Here is a 20,481-nt window from a genome sequence, read left to right on the forward strand (position 1 = left end):
CGGAGGGAGCGGAGAGCTGCCTGTTCTGCAAGGGAGAGGTTGAGGCGGTTAATGTCTCGACAGCAGTTGGAGATGAAGAGGTTGAGGGAGGATATGAGGCCTGGGGGTGGTGTTCAGGAGGAGGACTTGTGTTGGAAGCGAGTGAGGGGGTCAATGGAGGGAGGGTTAGGCTCCCAGTTAAAGAAGTAAGCATGGAGGCAAAGGCGGCGGAAAAACTGCTTGATGTCCAGACATGACTGGTATGTTGATGTGTGTTGCAGGTTGCAGGGAGACTTGGATAAACTGCAGAATTGGGCTGAAAGGTGGCAAATGGTGTTCAATGCGGATAAAAATGAGGTGATTCACTTTGGGAGGAATAATTGGAAGGCAGAATACTAGATCAATGGAAAGATTCCTGGTAGTGTGGATGTGCAGAGGGATCTTGGTATCCATGAACATAGATCTCTGAAAGTTGCCACCCAGGTTGATAGTGCTGTTAAAAACGGTGTGTTAGGTTTTATTGGTAGAGGGATTGAGTTCCAGAGCTGTGATGTCATGCTGTAACTGTACAAAACTCTAGTTCGGCCTCATTTGGAATATTGCATGCAGTTCTGGTCGCCCCATTACAGAAAGGATATGGAAGCATTGGAAAAGGTGCAGAGGAGATTTACCAGGATGTTGCCTGGCCTGGAGCGCAGGCCCTATGAAGAAAATTGGGTCTGTTCTCATTGGAGAGAAGGAGGCTAAGAGGGGATTTAATAGAGACATACAAGATGATCAGAGGATTAGATAGGGTGGACAGTGACAGTCTTTTTCCAAGGATGATGACTTCAGCTTGTACAAGGGGACATAGCTACAAATTGAGGGGTGATAGATTTAAGACAGATGTCAGAGGCAGGTTCTTTACTCAGAGAGTGGTAAGGGCGTGGAACGCCCTGCCTGCCAATGTAGTTAACTCAGCCACATTTGGGGCATTTAAACAGTCCTTGGATAGGCATACAGATGATGATGGGATAGTGTAGGGGGAGGGGCTTAGATTAGTTCACAGGTCAGCACAACATCGGGGGCCGAAGGGCCTGTTCTGTGCTGTTTTGTTCTATGTTCTATGTTCTATACACTTTTCACTGTATTCTTGTACTTCTGCACTTGAGCACACTTGATAATAAAATCTGAAAAAAAAACTAAAGAATTAATGAATGACCTTGGAGTAAATTCACACCTACTTAGCAGCAACAATTATATTTTGCAAATTAAAGCTGGAAAAACCGCGGGTGCTGTAAATCAGGAAGAAAAGCAGAAATTTCTGGAAATACTCAGCAGGTCTGGCAGCATCTGTGGAGGAAACCAGGTAAGGATCTCCAGATTTGAAAAATTAACTCTGATTTTTTTCTTCACAGATGCCACCAGACCTGCTGGGCATTTCTAGGAACTTCTGTTTTTGTTCCTAATTATATGTTGCATTCAGTTTGAAAAAAAAGAAGACTGGGTTGAAAATCCTTGATCCGAAAAACATGGGATCAACTGGTTTTTGGATTAAGGATATTTTTGGTTTTCAGTTACCATTGTCAATCCATTTGGTTCTGTTCATGTTTGCTAGGCCTTTGGAAGTAAAACCTTTGCTTTTAGGTCCATGTCAAATAATTGCCTTAGTGGACCATGAAGCAGAACTCATTCCTCCCACAACGGAATTTCGGCCATGCATTTACCACTCTAATATTAAATGCTCAATGTCAATTTCTGTGTGGCTCTGCTAATAACCCAGAGATTAGAGCATTTTGAGTTTTTGATTTTTATTTACTGCTTACTTGCCCATATTCTTTATGTGAAATCTTCTTTCTAGTTCTAACTATGCCATTGGTATCTACAAGGATCAGGATCACTGAAACTTTTCCCTTCCACTGTAATTCCTTTCCAGTCCAAAGCAGATATCCAGAACTTCAGCACCAGGTAGGTAACACAGCCCTTTTGATTCTTGCTCTTTCTGCAGAGAACAATGTCAACTCCCCTTACTGCACAGTCCATTTGTTTTCTGTGCGCTCGAGCAGTTTGTATGTAAACTAATTTTACTTGGGTACTATAGTCGTGAGCAGGACAAAAGGGTTGAATAAAATTACATTAAATTCATAAAATACACGAAAGACACAGAAGAAATTGCATGGCCAAATATTGTCTAATATCCTGTTCACAATTCTTACGCAAATTACTCTATCAATCACAGTGTCACAATCCTTATCTAAACCATGATAACAAAGTGTGAAGCTGGATGAACACAGCAGGCCAAGCAGCATCTCAGGAGCACAAAAGCTGATGTTTCGGGCCTAGACCCTTCATCCTCTCTGATGAAGGGTCGAGGCCCAAAACGTCAGCTTTTGTACTCCTGAGATGCTGCTTGGCCTGCTGGGTTCATCCAGTTTCACACTTTGTTATCTTGGATTCTCCAGCATCTGCAGTTCCCATTATCTCTGATCTAAACCACTACTGGTGACCAGACGAGGAGCAGGCATTACGTGTGTAGTTGGCTGTAATGAACTTGGCAAAGTTTGGTATCGCACATTAATGGCTTCTCTCCAGGGTCCAGAGCTCCTGGCTGGGCCAGGTCAAGTCTTCACTTAGGGAATAATCACTAGGTGTCACTTCTTATCCCTTGCTGCTGCATCCTTCCAGAATGTTCTCTGGCCCTCAGACAATTGATTTTCCAGTCAAGGTCATGGCGTCCAATGGGATCCCCCATTGTCAGGATGTTAGGGTTATCCCCAGCGTCCCTCCTCTAGTGTATCAAGGGCACATCTCCCTTTCCATACATGGTCATGGCGGAGACCTGGGAAACTAGTGAATCTGTTTGCTGGACTCCGATACGCAAACCAGACTTGTCTTCCAGGGCAAGCCCAGGCTTGTCATTGCCTGACTTTGTCTTGTGCTGATGCTTTCTCCTTGACCAGTCCTGAGGTAGGGCTTGGTTGCTAATAGGTTACCCATTCTCATTTTGGGCTTACCCATTTAGCCCTGGACCATATGGCCAGAAATAACTACTACACTTCTCATTGCGTCCTCCCCTTGAATAACTTCCTGTAGTGCAGTGCCATTGCCTGTTTGCTGATCCACCCTCCCTTAGCTCGTTACCCTCATACACCTAATAAGCCTGAGAGAATTTTAAAGCTATTAGACGGAGAATTAAACCCAATTACAAATTACACATCAACAACAAAAACAGAAGTTTCTGGAAAAGCTCAGCAGGTTTCGTAGGATCTGCGAAGATAAAAATCAGGGTCTTTACTCCTGATTTACAGCACCCACAGTTCTTTTGGTTTTTACAAACGGCCACATTCCTGCCTAAACCATAGTCACATTCCCTTTCCCTTGACAACCAATCAAATCAGAAGATCCAACACAAGGATGTGCGCCTACCTCATGTATTGCAGCGTTTACGGTTTAATCTCTAGCTCAAACTCCGTGACAAAGTTGTTCAAACCTCAAATGCTTACTGTAGACAGGTTTGTATCAGAGATAATGGGAACTGCAGATGCTGGAGAATCCAAGATAACAAAGTGTGCAGCTGGATGAACACAGCAAGCCAAGCAGCATCTCAGGAGCACAAAAGCTGACGTTTCGGGCCTAGACCCTTCATCAGAGGGTTGTTGAGGGTGAGGACGAGTTCGGCTAGGCGGATGAGGGTGTCGGTGGAGGGGTCTGGTCGGGCCTGTGGGACAGGAAGAAGCGGAGGGCGTTGAGGCCATCTGCATGTGGAATACAGGTGTATAGGGACTGGACATCCATGATGAAACTGAGGTGTTGGGGGCCAGGGAATTGGAAGTCCTGGAGGAGGTGGAGGGCGTGGGTGGTGTCACGGACGTAGGTAGGGGGATCCTGGACCAAAGGGGAGAAAATGGAGTCCAGATAGGTGGAGATGAGTTCGGTGGGGCAGGAACAGGCTGAGACAATGGGTCGACCAGGGCAGGCAGGTTTGTGGATTTTAGGAAGGAGATAGAAACGGGCTGTGCGGGATTGGGGAATAATAAGGTTGGAGGCTGTGGGTGGGAGGTCCCCTGAGATGATGAGGTCATGAATGGTGTTGGAGATGATGGTTTGGTGCTCAGGGGTGGGGTCATGATCAAGGGGGCGGTAGGAGGAGGTGCCAGAGAGTTGGTGTCTGGCCTCGGCGATGTAGAGGTCAGTGCGCCATGCTACCACTGCGCCACCCTTGTCTGCGGTTTTGATGGTGAGGTTGGGGTTGGAGCGGAGGGAGCCAACGGCTGCCCGTTCTGCGGGGGAGAGGTTGGAGTGGATGAGAGGGGTGGAGAGGTTGAGGCGGTTAATGTCTCGACGGCAGTTGGAGATGAAGAGGTTGAGGGAGGGTAGGAGGCCTGGGGGTGGTGTCCAGGAGGAGGACTTATGTTGGAGGCGGGTGAAGGGGTCAATGGAGGGAGGGTTAGTCTTCCGGTTGAAGAAGTAAGCGTGGAGGCGAAGGCGGTGGAAAACCTGCTCGATGTCCAAACGTGACTGGTATTCGTTGATGTGTGGTTGTAGGGGGACAGAGCCCCTTGCTTAGGACTGACCGTTCGTCCTCAGTCAGTGGGAGGTCTGGGGGGGATGGTGAAGATTCGGCAGGGCTCAGTGTGGCTGTCTCCTCTGGGGTTGCTGGCTGTGGAGGTTGTGGGTGGAGCGATGAGGTCGTCGGCTGTGGGCAGGGTTCCGTCGGCGTCGGCTGTTGGCAGGGTTCCGTCGGCGTCGGCCATGGGCGGGGTCCCGTCAGCGTCGGCCTTGGGCGGGGTCCCGTCGGTGGTGGGAGGAGCGGGGTGGGCGGCAGCAGCAGTGGTGAGGGTGGTGTGTGTGGTTGTTATAACTGGAAGTGGAGGCAGTGACGGCCGCAGCGGTTGCGTCCGCGGTCCCGGAAGTGGTGTGCCCGGCGGTGGCGGATGTGACATCATCGGTGGTGCCTCCGGCCGTGTCCTTGTGGTCAATGGTGGCAGGTGCATGGTGGGGGAGGGGCTAGGCCCGAGACGTCAGCTTTTGTGCTCCTGAGATGCTGCTTGGCCTGCTGTGTTCATCCAGCTCCACACTTTGTTATCTTGTAGACAGGTTTGCCCTGGATCATAACGGAATCCATGAGCTCCCACACGCTGTACACGAGACACATCACCTGTATTAATTAATTAATCCATTATATTACTTATTAGTAAGTCATTTTTAAACTTTACTGCTAATTTATTAGTAGTGTTAAAACTTAAAAATAGAATGGACATCGACCACTTACCAGAAACTCACCAAACACGTGGCTCCTTTCTCTGTAGTGGAGCAAGAAGCAATTTCAATCAGCTTCAATGAATCTAGGAAGAGTTTAGATTTTTGCCAAGCCCACTCCAAATGTTCGTTAACATAACATGTATGACAAAATCTGACTTCTTGTTGAAATGGTTATTTTAATGTTTATATACAATGCTAACAATTTCCACTTCCCTGGTACCAGAGATTAGTAGATGATTTGCAGTCTGTGGGTATGGACTATTAATGTCACATTACACACACATAACTGACTGATTGAACACACTAAAGTGACTTCATTGAATCGAGCAGGGAGCAAATGAAAGCAAAGGCCTTTATACTAGAGCATCACATTTTGTGATGCCATATAATTGTTTTAAAGGCACACCGAGAGTCTTGTCTGGAATCTATGGAATAACACAATACCATTTGTTCCTGGCACTGCATACATGGTCATATTCCTGCACAGACTGTGTATTTTCTCCACTAATATTCACCACTTCAACTGTGTCTATCAAATGTCATTTCCAGATTCAACAATTCCAACGTTCACATGTTCCACCAGGCATAAAACCATACTTATCTCTCATTAAGCACATTTCTATTACCACCCTTCTTTATATGACTTTAACAACTCTAATTTAGTATTCATATCCTCATACTTAAATCGTCCAACAACCTGATCTTTCTTATCTCTGTAACTTCTTCCAGCCTAAGAACACATAAGAACACTCCACTCTTCTGACTCTGATCTCTAATGTATTCTTCACAACTCTTCACTCCCTAGCCATCCCTCCACTGTCCACTGCCCAGCCTAGCCCTTTGCTTCAACATCGGTGGTTGTGTATCAACTGTTTAGGCCCTGCACTCTGGAATGCTGACCCTAAACCTCTCCACTTCCACTTGCTTTTAAAACCTTCCTTAATATCCATTTCTTTAAATAAATGTTTACTGTTACTACCACCATCTCCTTCGTCATAATAACCTCAATTTTTTCCCAATCACACCTTCACAAAGTGCCTTGGGATGTTAATTAGTTTGAAAAAATAACGTGTTTTTGCATGTCTGCCATAGGCTTCAGTGTTAGTTTAGTATAAGCTTAATATTGCCTCTAGTTTTTAATTTCTGAGATTGATGTTTGCAATTGAATTTAATACATTTGCTTTTCTTTTGAACCCTTGTGATATTTCTAACTAACTTTTCCTTTAAAGGACCTACCTAGTTATGGTGGTGGCGTATGTGCCGGAAAGTGATAACAAAAATTAATCCCACCTCCTGAGCTGCAGATGGTCCACCACAATAAATGGCTCCCAATGAGTGTTTGAGAATACAACCATGTTTAGATAAATATACACTTTGAGTTGATTTCTCTAAGGAACTCTTTTAGATATTCAAAGAGAGTGTGTACCAAGAATTCAGATGCAGAGTTATATCAAGATTTTCTCCCATAGGAAGGCAATGTTGGATCAAAACACTTTGAAACGTCTGGCATGTACCTCCAGCAGAATTCTGCAAGGTGCACCAAATCATATCATGTGCTCTTTATGGTCAAGCTGTCTGAGTTCATTGTAAAATAAAAGATAAAGTTATTGTTGCCATAGTGTCAGATGGATAATTTTATTGACCAGCTATGTAGTACATAGAACAAGCTAAAAATACTCTGAGCATCTGACATACTATTTCTCAATATTTACTTTCTTCATTTGCAGATTACAGTTACTTTGATTCAAAGTTGTATATAAAAATTCGTTTAACCCAATTCATTTAAAAATGTGATTTAAAAATTGGACCTGCAATGGTTTGAAGGAAAACTTTGAGGGTTAGCAAGTTGACAAATATGGGGGAGGTAGGAAAGGTCCTAACTGATACCACAGATCAAAGACACCGACCCCCTCCCCCAACCCTATCACCATTCAAGGACATAGCCTGACACTAGTTTAGATTATGACAGAGCTGACTTATGGAGCTGTGGAGATTCATGAGAATTCCAACGACTGTTATCTAATTTAACACCTTCAAATCAAAGAATGGTAGATGTTGGTCCAAATTCATTAGTATCTCTCAAAATACTTCCTCATTTCATATACAGAACGAGAGAGTCAGGAGCAGTCAGGTGGCCCTGAGACAAACTATTCAAGTATAATCATGAGTGCTGAATTCTCATATGTGCCACTGTTTGACAGTTGTAGTTGAATATTTTATTTGTATGTTAGCCCAAGAACAGATAGCAGTCTATGCCATGTATAACAATGTTACCATTTGCTGACAGAGTGATAATATCTTCTTCAGCATTTCTCTTACAGTTATGGCTGCCACAGCAGCATTATTGCCTGATGAATACAGCTTTGGACTTTTAACAAAGAATTGACATTTAAGTGAGCAAGAAAGTAAATTGCGGATTGTTCAAATATTCATAAATTTGACAGATTCATTTATGCACAATTTAAGAAGGCAGCAGAATGATCCTTTCCCTTCTCCAAGTATCTGATGGTATTACATGTACATATTTAACTCAAATAATTAAACATTCTCCCCGAGAAATACTTAATTAAAAGACTTCAAGCAAAATAATACTCAGGACCGCATGAAAGTTACTGTTCAAATTCATATTTACAAAAAAAATGTTAAAAACTTCTCTTCAATGAGTACACACCAAAACAGGATTGAACGGTATATGTAAAACGGACAGCTGAAGCATCGGAGCTGCTCAACTGTTTTTGTAAAAGGCACCAGCTAAAAAGAGTGGTTTAATAGTTCTTGCACCATGCAGTAACCTGCATTATAAATGGAGTCAGTGCAAATGCTAATAGCTTCTGCCCCAAAATGTCATTCACCGCCATGTCACAATTTTGCTTTTATGCATGGGTCTGCAGATGATTTCAATTAGAAGTCAAGGCCCCTCGATTTGCATTATTCTGGTCCATTGTTTCATTATATTCTACAGTCAGGGATATGCCTTAAGAAACACCTATGCATTTAACAAGATATTTATGAGGCAGATTTTAGACACAAGGTTTCGCATTCCTTTCGGGTGTCAAATCGATTCTTGTTTCCACCACAGCCACCGTACCAGAACCGATTGCAATCCTTCTGTTTGTTATTATAGAACCATTTGATGGTGTAATTGTGACAGTTGCCTTCTTCAAAATTCAGTGCACACATATCTGAAAAGAAAAAAAATACACACAATGCTGATGAAACACAGAAAGATTTGCCAGATACTTTTGTAATGAAATATTTCTCTACTATTGCTGTATTAATCTCTGCACATACATTGCATCCAATTATTCTAATCTGCCTCAATCATATGAAAAAGTCATAGAATCCCTACAGTGTGGAAAGAGGCCATCCAGCCCATTGAGTCTTCACTGACCCTCTGAAGACCCTCACACCCAGACTTGTACCGCCTACCCGATCCCCGTAACTCTTCATTTTTGTGGTCATCCACCTAATCTCTACATGTTTGTACTGTAGGAGAAAACCAGAGCACTTGGAGGATACTCTCACGGACACGGAGTGAATGTGCAAACTCCACAAAGGCAATTGTCCGAGAGTGAAATAAAACCTGGGCCCCTGCTGCTCTGAGGCAGCAGTGCTAACCATGAGCCACAATTCCGTCCATTCTAATTGTACCCTCAGAAATAGAGTTTTTGATGAGTTCTTCTTAAATAGGCAAATAGTACTCCTTTAGTGAGTTTGCAAATGCCAGACGCTTTTCTCATTTGGACAACCATAGTGAGCAACCATAGTGACAGGACAACCATAGTGAGCATTTCATTGAAGTGTAGTTTATTTAACAGCTCTGTGCTTACACCAGCTCATCAAACCAGCTGTCTCATACCACACGTTATTCTGAAATGCAATACCTCAAAAACTAAATTTTGACATTAAGAAATAACAAAGCAAGTCACATTATCAAAGAAGAATCAATGAAAGTCACAGCGGGGCATAATTAGAGTAGACAGGAAGAAACTTGTTCCCCTTGGTGAACATATCAATGTCCAGGGGGCATATATTTAAGGGAAAGGCAAGAGGTTTAGAGGGAAAGGGAGGAAAAGTTTATTTTATCCAGCGGGTGACAGGAATCTGGAACACCACTGCTTCTAAGCATGGACGAGGCAGAAAACCTCATGACCTTTAAGAAGTATTTAGATGTGCGCTTGTGATGCCAAGGCATACAGAGCTCTGGGCTAAGTTTTAGAAAATGGGATTAGAATAGTTAGATTAGTATCAGAGATAATGGGAACTGCAGATGCTGGAGATTCCAAGATAATAAAATGTGAGGCTGGATGAACACAGCAGGCCAAGCAGCATCTCAGGAGCACAAAAGCTGACGTTTCGGGCCTAGACCCTTCATCAGAGAGGGGGATGGGGGGAGGGAACTGGAATAAATAGGGAGAGAGGGGGAGGCGGACCGAAGATGGAGAGTAAAGAAGATAGGTGGAGAAGGTGTGGGTGGGGAGGTAGGGAGGGGATAGGTCAGTCCAGGGAAGACGGACAGGTCAAGGAGGTGGGATGAGGTTAGTAGGTAGCTGGGGGTGCGGCTTGGGGTGGGAGGAAGGGATGGGTGAGAGGAAGAACCGGTTAGGGAGGCAGAGACAGGTTGGACTGGTTTTGGGATGCAGTGGGTGGGGGGGAAGAGCTGGGCTGGTTGTGTGGTGCAGTGGGGGGAGGGGATGAACTGGGCTGGTTTAGGGATGCAGTGGGGGAAGGGGAGATTTTGAAACTGGTGAAGTCCACATTGATACCATATGGCTGCAGGGTTCCCAGGCGGAATATGAGTTGCTGTTCCTGCAACCTTCGGGTGGCATCATTGTGGCAGTGCAGGAGGCCCATGATGGACATGTCATCAAGAGAATGGGAGGGGGAGTGGAAATGGTTTGCGACTGGGAGGTGCAGTTGTTTTTTGCGAACTGAGCGGAGGTGTTCTGCAAAGCGGTCCCCAAGCCTCCGCTTGGTTTCCCCAATGTAGAGGAAGCCGCACCGGGTACAGTGGATGCAGTATACCACATTGGCAGATGTGCAGGTGAACCTCTGCTTAATGTGGAATGTCATCTTGGGGCCTGGGATGGGGGTGAGGGAGGAGGTGTGGGGACAAGTGTGGCATTTCCTGCGGTTGCAGGGGAAGGTGCCGGGTGTGGTGGGGTTGGAGGGCAGTGTGGAGCGAACAAGGGAGTCACGGAGAGAGTGGTCTCTCCGGAAAGCAGACAGGGGAGGGGATGGAAAAATGTCTTGGGTGGTGGGGTCGGACTGTAAATGGCGAAAGTGTCGGAGGATAATGCGTTGTATCCGGAGGTTGGTAGGGTGGTGTGTGAGAACGAGGGGGATCCTCTTGGGGCGGTTGTGGCGGGGGCGGGGTGTGAGGGATGTGTCGCGGGAAATGCGGGAGATGCGGTCAAGGGCGTTCTCAATCACCGTGGGGGGAAAGTTGCGGTCCTTAAAGAACTTGGACATCTGGGATGTGCGGGAGTGGAATGTCTTATCGTGGGAGCAGATGCGGCGGAGGCGGAGGAATTGGGAATAGGGGATGGAATTTTTGCAGGAGGGTGGGTGGGAGGAGGTGTATTCTAGGTAGCTGTGGGAGTCGGTGGGCTTGAAATGGACATCAGTTACAAGCTGGTTGCCTGAGATGGAGACTGAGAGGTCCAGGAAGGTGAGGGATGTGCTGGAGATGGCCCAGGTGAACTGAAGGTTGGGGTGGAAGGTGTTGGTGAAGTGGATGAACTGTTCGAGCTCCTCTGGGGAGCAAGAGGCGGCGCCGATACAGTCATCAATGTACCGGAGGAAGAGGTGGGGTTTGGGGCCTGTGTAGGTGCGGAAGATGGACTGTTCCACGTAACCTACAAAGAGGCAGGCATAGCTGGGGCCCATGCGGGTGCCCATGGCCACCCCCTTAGTCTGTAGGAAGTGGGAGGAGTCAAAAGAGAAGTGGTTGAGTGTGAGGACGAGTTCCGCTAGGCGGATGAGAGTGTCGGTGGAGGGGGCCTGGTCGGGCCTGCGGGACAGGAAGAAGCGGAGGGCCTTGAGGCCATCTCCATGCGGAATGCAGGTGTACAGGGACTGGACGTCCATGGTGAATATGAGGTGTTGGGGGCCAGGGAATTGGAAGTCCTGGAGGAGGTGGAGGGCGTGGGTGGTGTCACGGACATAGGTGGGGAGTTCCTGGACCAAAGGGGAGAAAATGGAGTCCAGATAGGTGGAGATGAGTTCAGTGGGGCAGGAGCAGGCTGAGACGATGGGTCGACCAGGGCAGGCAGGTTTGTCAGTTCGCAACAAACAACTGCACCTCCCAGTCGCAAACCATTTCCACTCCCCCTCCCATTCTTTAGATGACATGTCCATCATGGGCCTCCTGCACTGCCACAATGATGCCACCCGAAGGTTGCAGGAACAGCAACTCATATTCCGCCTGGGAACCCTGCAGCCATATGGTATCAATGTGGACTTCACCAGTTTCAAAATCTCCCCTTCCCCCACTGCATCCCTAAACCAGCCCAGTTCATCCCCTCCCCCCACTGCACCACACAACCAGCCCAGCTCTTCCCCCCCACCCACTGCATCCCAAAACCAGTCCAACCTGTCTCTGCCTCCCTAACCGGTTCTTCCTCTCACCCATCCCTTCCTCCCACCCCAAGCCGCACCCCCAGCTACCTACTAACCTCATCCCACCTCCTTGACCTGTCCGTCTTCCCTGGACTGACCTATCCCCTCCCTACCTCCCCACCTACACTCTCTCCACCTATCTTCTTTACTCTCCATCTTCGGTCCGCCTCCCCCTCTCTCCCTATTTATTCCAGTTCCCTCCCCCCATCCCCCTCTCTGATGAAGGGTCTAGGCCCGAAACGTCAGCTTTTGTGCTCCTGAGATGCTGCTTGGCCTGCTGTGTTCATCCAGCCTCACATTTTATTATCTTAGAATAGTTAGATACTTGTTTTTGATTAGCACAAACTCAAGCAGCCAAAGGGCCTTTTTCAGTGCTAAAGACCTCTATGACCCAACGACTTTTCGACCATGGTCTGGATTTTTCGGTGTCCTGACAGTTGGTTTTAATCATAGAATCCCTACAGTGTGGAAACAGGCCCGTCGGCCCAACAAGTCCACACCGACCCCACCCAAACTCATCCCCCTATAACCCACCTAATCTACACAACGCTGAACACTTGCGCAATATAGCATGGCCAATCCACCTAGCCTGCACGTCTTTGGACTGTGGGAGGAAACCGGAGCACCCGGTGGAAACTCACGCAGACATGGGGAGAATGTGCAACCTCCACACAGTCACGTGAGGGTGGAATTGAACGCGGATCCCTAGCGCTGTGAGGCTGCAGTGCTAACCACTGAGCCACCATGCTGCTCCAACATAGTTAGGATTTACACCTTGTAGCCCTGTGGAATGTCTATTGTAGCAGACTTCAAAGGGATTGCCTAGGGAATTGAAGATCCTTCTGGACAATTGTCTGCTTGGAACCCTCCAAAAGCCTTCATTTTAATTGGAGAATATGCAGGGTCCCAATGAAATAAGTAAATAGTTACTCAGGAAATATTAGTCTTTTGAATACATGGCTTAACTCCTGAGTAGCTATATAACTGACGTCATACTTGACCCCCAACAACACCTCCCACATACTCCCAAAACTGACCCAATATCCCCTTCATCTCTCGAAACTAACAGCTCTACCCAATGTGATAAACCCCTTTTCCTTGCCTGGACCCATTTCCCCTTTTCCTGCTGAAGATGCAAACTGTCTCTACCGCTGATCTGGGCCACCTTCCACCTCCCCTACTATGCTGCAGCAGGCCCTCGCTTCCCCATTTCCAGACCTCAACAACTTTCCCTGGCTACCAGACGTGTCCTCATTGGGAGCTGACACTCACCCTTTCCTATCCCCACCAGACCTGATATCTTCCACCCACACTAACATATTGTAAACACTGCATAACATAAGAACATAAGAACTAGGAGCAGGAGTAGGCCATCTGGCCCCTTGAGCCTGCCCTGCCATTTAATAAGATCATGGCTGATCTTTTTGAGACTCAGCTTCATTTACCCGCCCACTCACCATAACCCTTAACTCCTTTACTTATCAAGAATTTATCTAGCCTTGCCTTAAACGCATTCATTTAGGTAGCTTCAACCGCTTCACTGGGCAGGGAATTTCACAGATTCACAACCGTTTGGGTGAAGAAGTTCCTCCTGACCACAGTCCTACATCTGCTTCCCCTTATTTTGAGGCGATACCCCATAGCCCTAGTTTCACCTGCTAGCCGAAACAACCTCCCTGCCTCCACCTTATCTATTCCCTTCATAATCTTATATTCTATAAGATCTCCCCTCGTTCTTCTGAATTCCAATGAGCATAATCCCAGTCTACTCGGTCTCTCCTCATAATCCAACCCCCTCAACTCCGGAATCAACCAAGTGAACCGCCTCTGCACCCGTCCCCCAGTGCTAGTATATCTCTTCTCAAGTAAGGAGACCAAAATTGCACACAGTACTCCAGGTGTGGCATCACCAGGACTCTATACAGCTGCAGCGTAGCCTCCCTGTTTTTAAACTCCATCCCTCTAGCAATGGCAGACAAAATTCCATTTGCCTTTTTAATCACCTGCTCCACCTATAATCCCATCTTCAGCGATTCATGCACAAGGACACCCAAGTCCCTCTGCACAGCAGTGTGCTGCAATTTTTTACTATTTAAAACATGTTATTCCCACCAAAATGGATGACTTCACACTTATCAACATTGTACTCCATCTGCCAGACCTTTGCCCATTCACTTAGACTATCTGTATCCCTCTGCAGACTTTCAGTGCCTTCTGCACACTTTGCTCTACCACTCACCTTAGTGTCATCTGCAAATTTTGACATACCACACTTAGTCCCCAACTCCAAATCATCATGTAAATTGTAAACAATTGAGGTCCCAACACTGATCCCTGAGGCACACCACGAGCCACTGACCGCCAACCAGGAAGACACCCATTTAAACCTACTCTTTGCTTTCTACTGGTCAACCAATCCTCTATCCATGCCAATACATTACCTATATAACTGTGAAACTTTATCTTATGTAGCAGCCTTTGGTGTGGCACCTTGTCAAATGGCTTCTGGAAATCCAGATACACCACATCCACAGGTTCCCCATTGTCCTCATGCAAGTAATGTCCTCAAATTCCACTAAATTTGTTAAACATGACCTACCCTTCATGACCCCATGCTGGGTGTTCCCAATGGGACAATTTATATCCAGATGTCTTGCTATTTCTTTTTTAATGATGGATTCAAGCATTTTCCCCACTACTGATGTTAAGCTAACTGGTCTATAGTTACCTGCTTTATGTCTACTTCCTTTTTAAAACAGTGGTGTCACATTGGCTGTTTTCACTTACCTGGCCCTCTTTTCACCTTGGCAAATCCTATCCATTTAGCATCCTACCCAACTAACATAACATGCTATCCCTTGCCCCTTTTGCACTGTAATCTACTTGGCACCCCCATGCACTTGACATAAACTGAGCTGACTCTCTACCTAATACCCATGAAGCATCTTACACGCCTACCCTCTGGCACACTAACCTCAAAATTAGCTTTTAACAGCAGCTGTGATTCTAGACTTCAAATTTCAGAATACTGCAGTTACCTGCTGTGTAAAAGGGCCACGTTTTGCCTCCTCCTGATAGTCCGGCACTTTGAGAAATCTGTCAGAATGGGAGTGTCTGAAGGAGCCCTGATTGGAATCTCCTGCCTGAAATTCAGAGCTCTCTCCTTCCATTATTAAGGAAAGGGGCTGAGTGTCAACCTGCATGTTCTGGCTGCTTGCCAGCAAATCCAGGCCCAGATTTTTCATGTAGCGTCCCTACAACAAATTTACAAACTGTTGCCTGTACACTGCATTGCACGGTAGCTGATGTTTGGGCCTTACTGGCCTCCCAAGCTTCTGTTGCTGTGGAAGTGGAAGTACCATGTGTAACGGGTTAAAGAAATTCCATGTTAAGTACAAAATATAATTTACACAAATCATCATTAAAGGCAAAGTTGATTTGCTCTATTCCGTTGCTACAAGCTAGCTTCTACTTAATCATATGCTTCAGAGTAATAAAGAAATTTCAAATCAAAGCTGACTCAGGAGCATAGTGGCATGACAATCTTCTGATGGAAGCTCTACTCAAAATGTTTACACTTAGGGATATTCAATGTCAACTCGAGTGGTGTGAAATTGCCTTTTCCTTGAAAAGACTTGACAAGTCTTTGAAGTTCCTGTACACTTTATAAATTCATTCAGAACATTCTTGGCCATTTATGCAAAGGGAATGGAGTGTAAAGCTGGGGAGGTTTTGCTAAAACTAAACAAGGCACTAGCAGACCAGGCAAGTTGGAATATTGTGAACAGTTTTGGGCCTCTTATTTGAGGAAAGATATACGGATTGCATTGTTAAGAATGTTTAAGGTTAAGCAGTCTGAAAATCAAGAGTTATAGTGAAAAGGCAGGAAAGTGGAGTTGGTGATTATCTAAATGAACACAGCAGGCCAAGCAGCATCAGAGGAGCAGGAAAGCTTGAAGAAGGGTCCCAACCCGAAATGCCAGGCTTTCCTGCTCCTCTGATGCAGCTTGACCTGCTGTGTTCGTCCAGCTCCACACCGTGTTATCTCAGATTCTCCAGCATCGACTGTTCCTACTATCTTGGTGATTATCTAATCTGCCAGGGTCTCATTGAATGGCAGAGCAGACCAGATGGGCTGAATGGTCGAAATCTGCTCCTACATTTTATTGTCATACAGTCTTAATACTTTGAAAAGGTGATGGTATCACCCAAAACACTAAAAGAAAGTCAAAGTTTGCCGCAAACCAATGGGTAAAATGAATGCAAATGAATGCAAAGATCTCTCACTTCCCAGAGTGTGACGTGCAACTTATGGCATGCCTTAATATTGGTGACCATGACTTCTACCCTACAAGCAACAGTTTGAGACATTGAAAGCCCTGATTGTTGAGCTCTATATACGCATAGCCTAAAATTATATTATTGATCAATGGCAACTATGTCTCAGTAAATTTTGTTCTTGTCCTTAAGTCAGAGGTTACAAATTGAACACAAAATTCAAAGTTTACAAATCAATACAATACTGGAAGTGTGTCGCAATATTGGAAGTGTTACCTTTTCGATAAAATGTTAAACCTAGTGCCTGTCTGATTTTCTCAGATTGACATAAATGATCTCATGGTCTGATTTTGAAGAAGACGACAGTCCCCAGATCACCAGCACTCTTGCTAATATTTAGCTCATAATCTGAACATCGCAAAAAAAACCCTGATAATTATCCCAGAGTTTGCTGTAAACAAATTGGCTGTGTCATTTCCAATATTGCAAAGATGACTGTATTTCAGAAAACTTGTTGAAACTTCTGGTGGTCGTGAAAGGCATTATATAAACATCTTTTTCTCTTAGTTGAACACAAACAAAATAAAAACTTCTCATGCCACTTGCAGGGATCCAGGAAAGATGTCAGAGAGCATGCAAAATTTGCTGCCCTGAGGTTTGCCTATAGTGGGAATGTTTTCGGTCAACTGTCTGTTCATGAAGTTGGGGGGGGGGGGGGGCGGGTTCAATTAAGACACTTAACTGGTTAATTAAAGGTTACTTGCTGCCTTTGTGAACCTTTTGCCCAAATTGGACTGACCAACATTGGGGATTTCATCAGGTTAATTTAGCAGTTTTCCCATGGGTTCTGGGGATGATCATATTCATTTATGGGCATTATATGCTCAACACTGATCGTTCTATTACTTCTTGCCCAACCTTTCATCATCCCAGCAGGAATGACCACTTACATGATTAGGTCTCCATCATGAACCACCTTTGAATCCTTGATCCACAATGTGCAGTGTCTCCATCACCACCTATCTTTGTTGGAGATGGCCATTCATTTTGAGACATGCTATAGTGTCAAAATTGGCCAACACTAACGGTGGCACTGCTGAGGGCTAGTAGCTCTTAATTGGAATGATGGCCCAAATTGCTTCTCTATTTGGGTCTAGTCAATGCCCATTGTGGTCTCATCTCCTAGTCTCAGCTCTGGTGGCATGCGCTCTGCACAAAATTCAAGCTAATAGTTCTCTTTACCTACCATTATTGTTGGTGTAACTCAAAGGTTGCTCAACTTCATCTGCAACAACCACCCTGAAATGGAAAGGACGCAGTTTAACAATGAGAAAAGCCTGTATTACAATTTTAGTAACAGATAAAAGTTATCCATAAAGCATACAGTTCTATACTATAGGACCGTGTTTTTTCTGCTTCTTTTACTGTCTCCTGAGACTCTGTTCCTCTGCACTTCTTCGCTAAATGTGGAGGGGGGTAACTGTTGATTTCAGCTGTAAAATAAAGAAAAAAAAGAGTATTTTATATAGAGTGAAGTTTCGTAGTTATAAATATCTCTAAAGAGCTCTAAAGTTGTAAAAATTAATTTTCTCATCTCAATTTCTCAACTCTTGGGAGTTGAAGTGTCACTTGGGAGAGATAAAGTATCTTTGGGATTATTATAAACGTGGATAACCTCATTGGAACTGTTTCACTTGTCAAAACCATAAAAAACAATCAAGATAGCTATCAATATGGCCACTAAAATAGCAGTCAGAAGAAGAATCAAGTTGAGTATAAAGCTAGGCGTCAAGAGAACTTTCAAGATCACTATCTAAAGGAGCTGTCAAACTTTCAAGCTATTAGAAAACCTGGCCCTTTAAATATTTGATAATTGTCAACAGTCTTAAAAAATATCAATACTTGCTATTTTACATCTCTGATGATATGAACCTGATAGTTATAACCACAGGATTAAGACTGGTTTCACAACCATTCATTATCACAGCGGGATACCAGTACATTCACAACTCAATTGACTAACTACAAGTATGTATAAATTCTTTTACGATGTAATGTGAATTCTAATGCTTGGTTCAAAAAGGATGAGAAAATTAACTGTAGCAATTTATTTTAATCAATAAAGAATTTTATTTGAAATGGTGAACAGACACTTAAGAATGTTAATTCGTGTCAACATAGTGCTGAAGACTGTCCATTGCCTATAATAGGTTATGTCGCATGTAGAAACAAAGGCTGATTGCTTGGGGGCATGTATTAATAGATATTGGTACAGGCGTCAAGAACAGCAGTGGGGATTGCAAGGTGTGTATAGGGCTATATAGAGGGTAAGAGTAGTCATGGGGAGAATGGACGTGACTAGATTGTCATTAAGAGTATGATAAACCATGTTTGTGAGTGGATTGTGGGTTGGCACCGGTTAGCATGGTTGGGGCAGTGTAAGTGGGGTCAGGGTTTGTGAATGATGATGGCTGGAGTATTTCATTTACATTATTTTCCTCATTCCTTCCACAATGTGCTGGAGCATCTAGGCTGGCCTTATACCCAGGATTTTCCAGGGCTCAGTAAGCTCCAAACTTTTCGGACTCGCTTTTCACCTTTTATCATCCACTGCCCCCACCCCAAAATCTGAAGTTCTGACAAACTTTTAACCAGGGTCAGGTTTCTGGAAATGAGAATTTTCCTAATTCTGCAATTCTGATGTGTGAGCGAAAATTCAGGTCCCAATATTGCTCTGGTAAACTTGAGCTGCACTCTAACATGTGCCGAAATATCTTTCCCAAAGTGTGGTGCCCATAACTGCTTGCATTATCCCTGTATGGATTAACCAAGGAATGGGGCAAAATAATAAAATAAAAGTGTTGTAATTGCACTCACTTGGTAAGTTTTTTAGAAAAGCCACTGCAAACTTTTGTGCGTACTTGATTTCAGCCTCCAGGCCCTTATCCAGTTGAACCAAATGTTGATCAAAAGGGAAACTGACAAACTCCTCCAGGAATGTGACATTAGATACCTCCCCAAGGGCCAGTGCAAACAGTGTGAAACCCTTACATTTGGCTTCTTGTGATATCTCCAATAATTTCTTCCCATCAATACTTGTTTCCCTTGAAAAAATTGTAAAGATAACCTTGTAAGCTTGTGGATTTGTGAGGTTTGAGAAGAAATTCTTCAAGCTCCATGAAATGCTGCTGGCAATGCCAGTGGTGCCCTCTGGTTGACTGACTGGCTCTTGGATGTGTCTCTTCTTCAGTGTTTTCAAGGCATAATCCAGAACTCGAAACTCTAGGTTAATTGGATCTCTTCCATGTCTTGGAGAGTAGTTTGATGTGTGTTGCAGCAAAGCCACCCGGGGATGAAGACCAGAGGCTGTAGGTTCTGTAGTGCTCAGAAATGTGTTAACCATTGAGGTAATGAAATGCTGAACTGAATCTGACTGTGTAGAGTTCATCTGCTGCAAATCATCAACAACGAAAACCATCTCCATGTTTACTGGGAGAGGGGCTGGCTGGACACCATTGAAACACAAGCTGTATCGTTCACATTCATCTGCAAAGAAAAAAGGCCTTCATTTCATTATATTTTCTCTATGAGCTCACTTAAACATTACAACTGCTTTAGCTTCTTCATATGAACTAATGTAACTCCAAATTCCTGGCACAACATCACCTCTGGGGGAAGCAGAATGAAACTTCACATGGCAGATATCTCAATACTGCTTCACTCGGGAGGCAAGCTGGGGACTAAAACTAGATTGAAATTCCTTTTTATTTCTGTCGGTGCATAACACAATCTTACAGCAATATTATGGAAGTATACGTGTACTTATGGATGCCTTTGGTCTAAGATGGTGGTGGAGTAGAAGGCTCCAGCTGGAGCTTGTCTTCTCTGTCTGTTCCTTTTCTTATTATTATCTTTCGTTCTCACTCAATTCCTTGTTCCTCTTTTGTCAACAGCTTGGAGTAGACTGGGGACAGCGGCCAGCAGCATGGAGCAGAGCAGGGACGGCAGTCAGCGGCCTGAAGCATGGCCGGCCAGTGGGTCCAGAGTGCAGTGGTAATGGTCAGTGGCCCGAACTGCAGCTGGAGCAGTGGTCAATGGACCTGGAGCAGAGTGGGGACAGCAAACAGCAGCCTGGAGTAGAGCAGGGACAGTGGCCAACTGGCCTGCAGTGAAGCAGGGACAGCCAGTAGCCCGAAGTAAAGATGGCCACTGGTTGGAGCCCACTGGAACCAAGCCAGACTATGGGGAAGCCCCTATAGAAAGACTACAATATCTAACTTTTTAGCTTTATTTCTTATTTTGCTAATTTATACTAAGTATATCTGTAATGTCGTGTAACATTTTCCTATCTTTTCTCTATTT

At 44.9% G+C, this 20,481-nt stretch overlaps 1 protein-coding gene across 2 annotated transcripts in view; it reads right to left on the reverse strand.

The window, feature by feature from the left end:
• Positions 1-6,866: 6,866 nt before the first annotated feature.
• The window catches only part of LOC125462503 (collagen alpha-3(VI) chain-like), a 146,759-nt gene continuing 133,144 nt past the window's right edge, over positions 6,867-20,481 (reverse strand). For both annotated transcript variants that reach the window (XM_048552613.2, XM_048552623.2), the window contains 4 exons: positions 18,997-19,665; positions 17,504-17,612; positions 17,366-17,418; positions 6,867-8,402 (listed from right to left, as the gene is read on the reverse strand). In XM_048552613.2, coding sequence (XP_048408570.1) covers positions 8,227-8,402; positions 17,366-17,418; positions 17,504-17,612; positions 18,997-19,665 — 1,007 coding nt within the window. In that variant the 3' untranslated portion in view covers positions 6,867-8,226. The remainder of the gene's footprint in view (positions 8,403-17,365; positions 17,419-17,503; positions 17,613-18,996; positions 19,666-20,481) is intronic.

The sequence above is a fragment of the Stegostoma tigrinum genome, chromosome 2 (genome assembly GCF_030684315.1).
Source record: "Stegostoma tigrinum isolate sSteTig4 chromosome 2, sSteTig4.hap1, whole genome shotgun sequence".
Taxonomy (NCBI): Eukaryota; Metazoa; Chordata; class Chondrichthyes; order Orectolobiformes; family Stegostomatidae; genus Stegostoma; species Stegostoma tigrinum.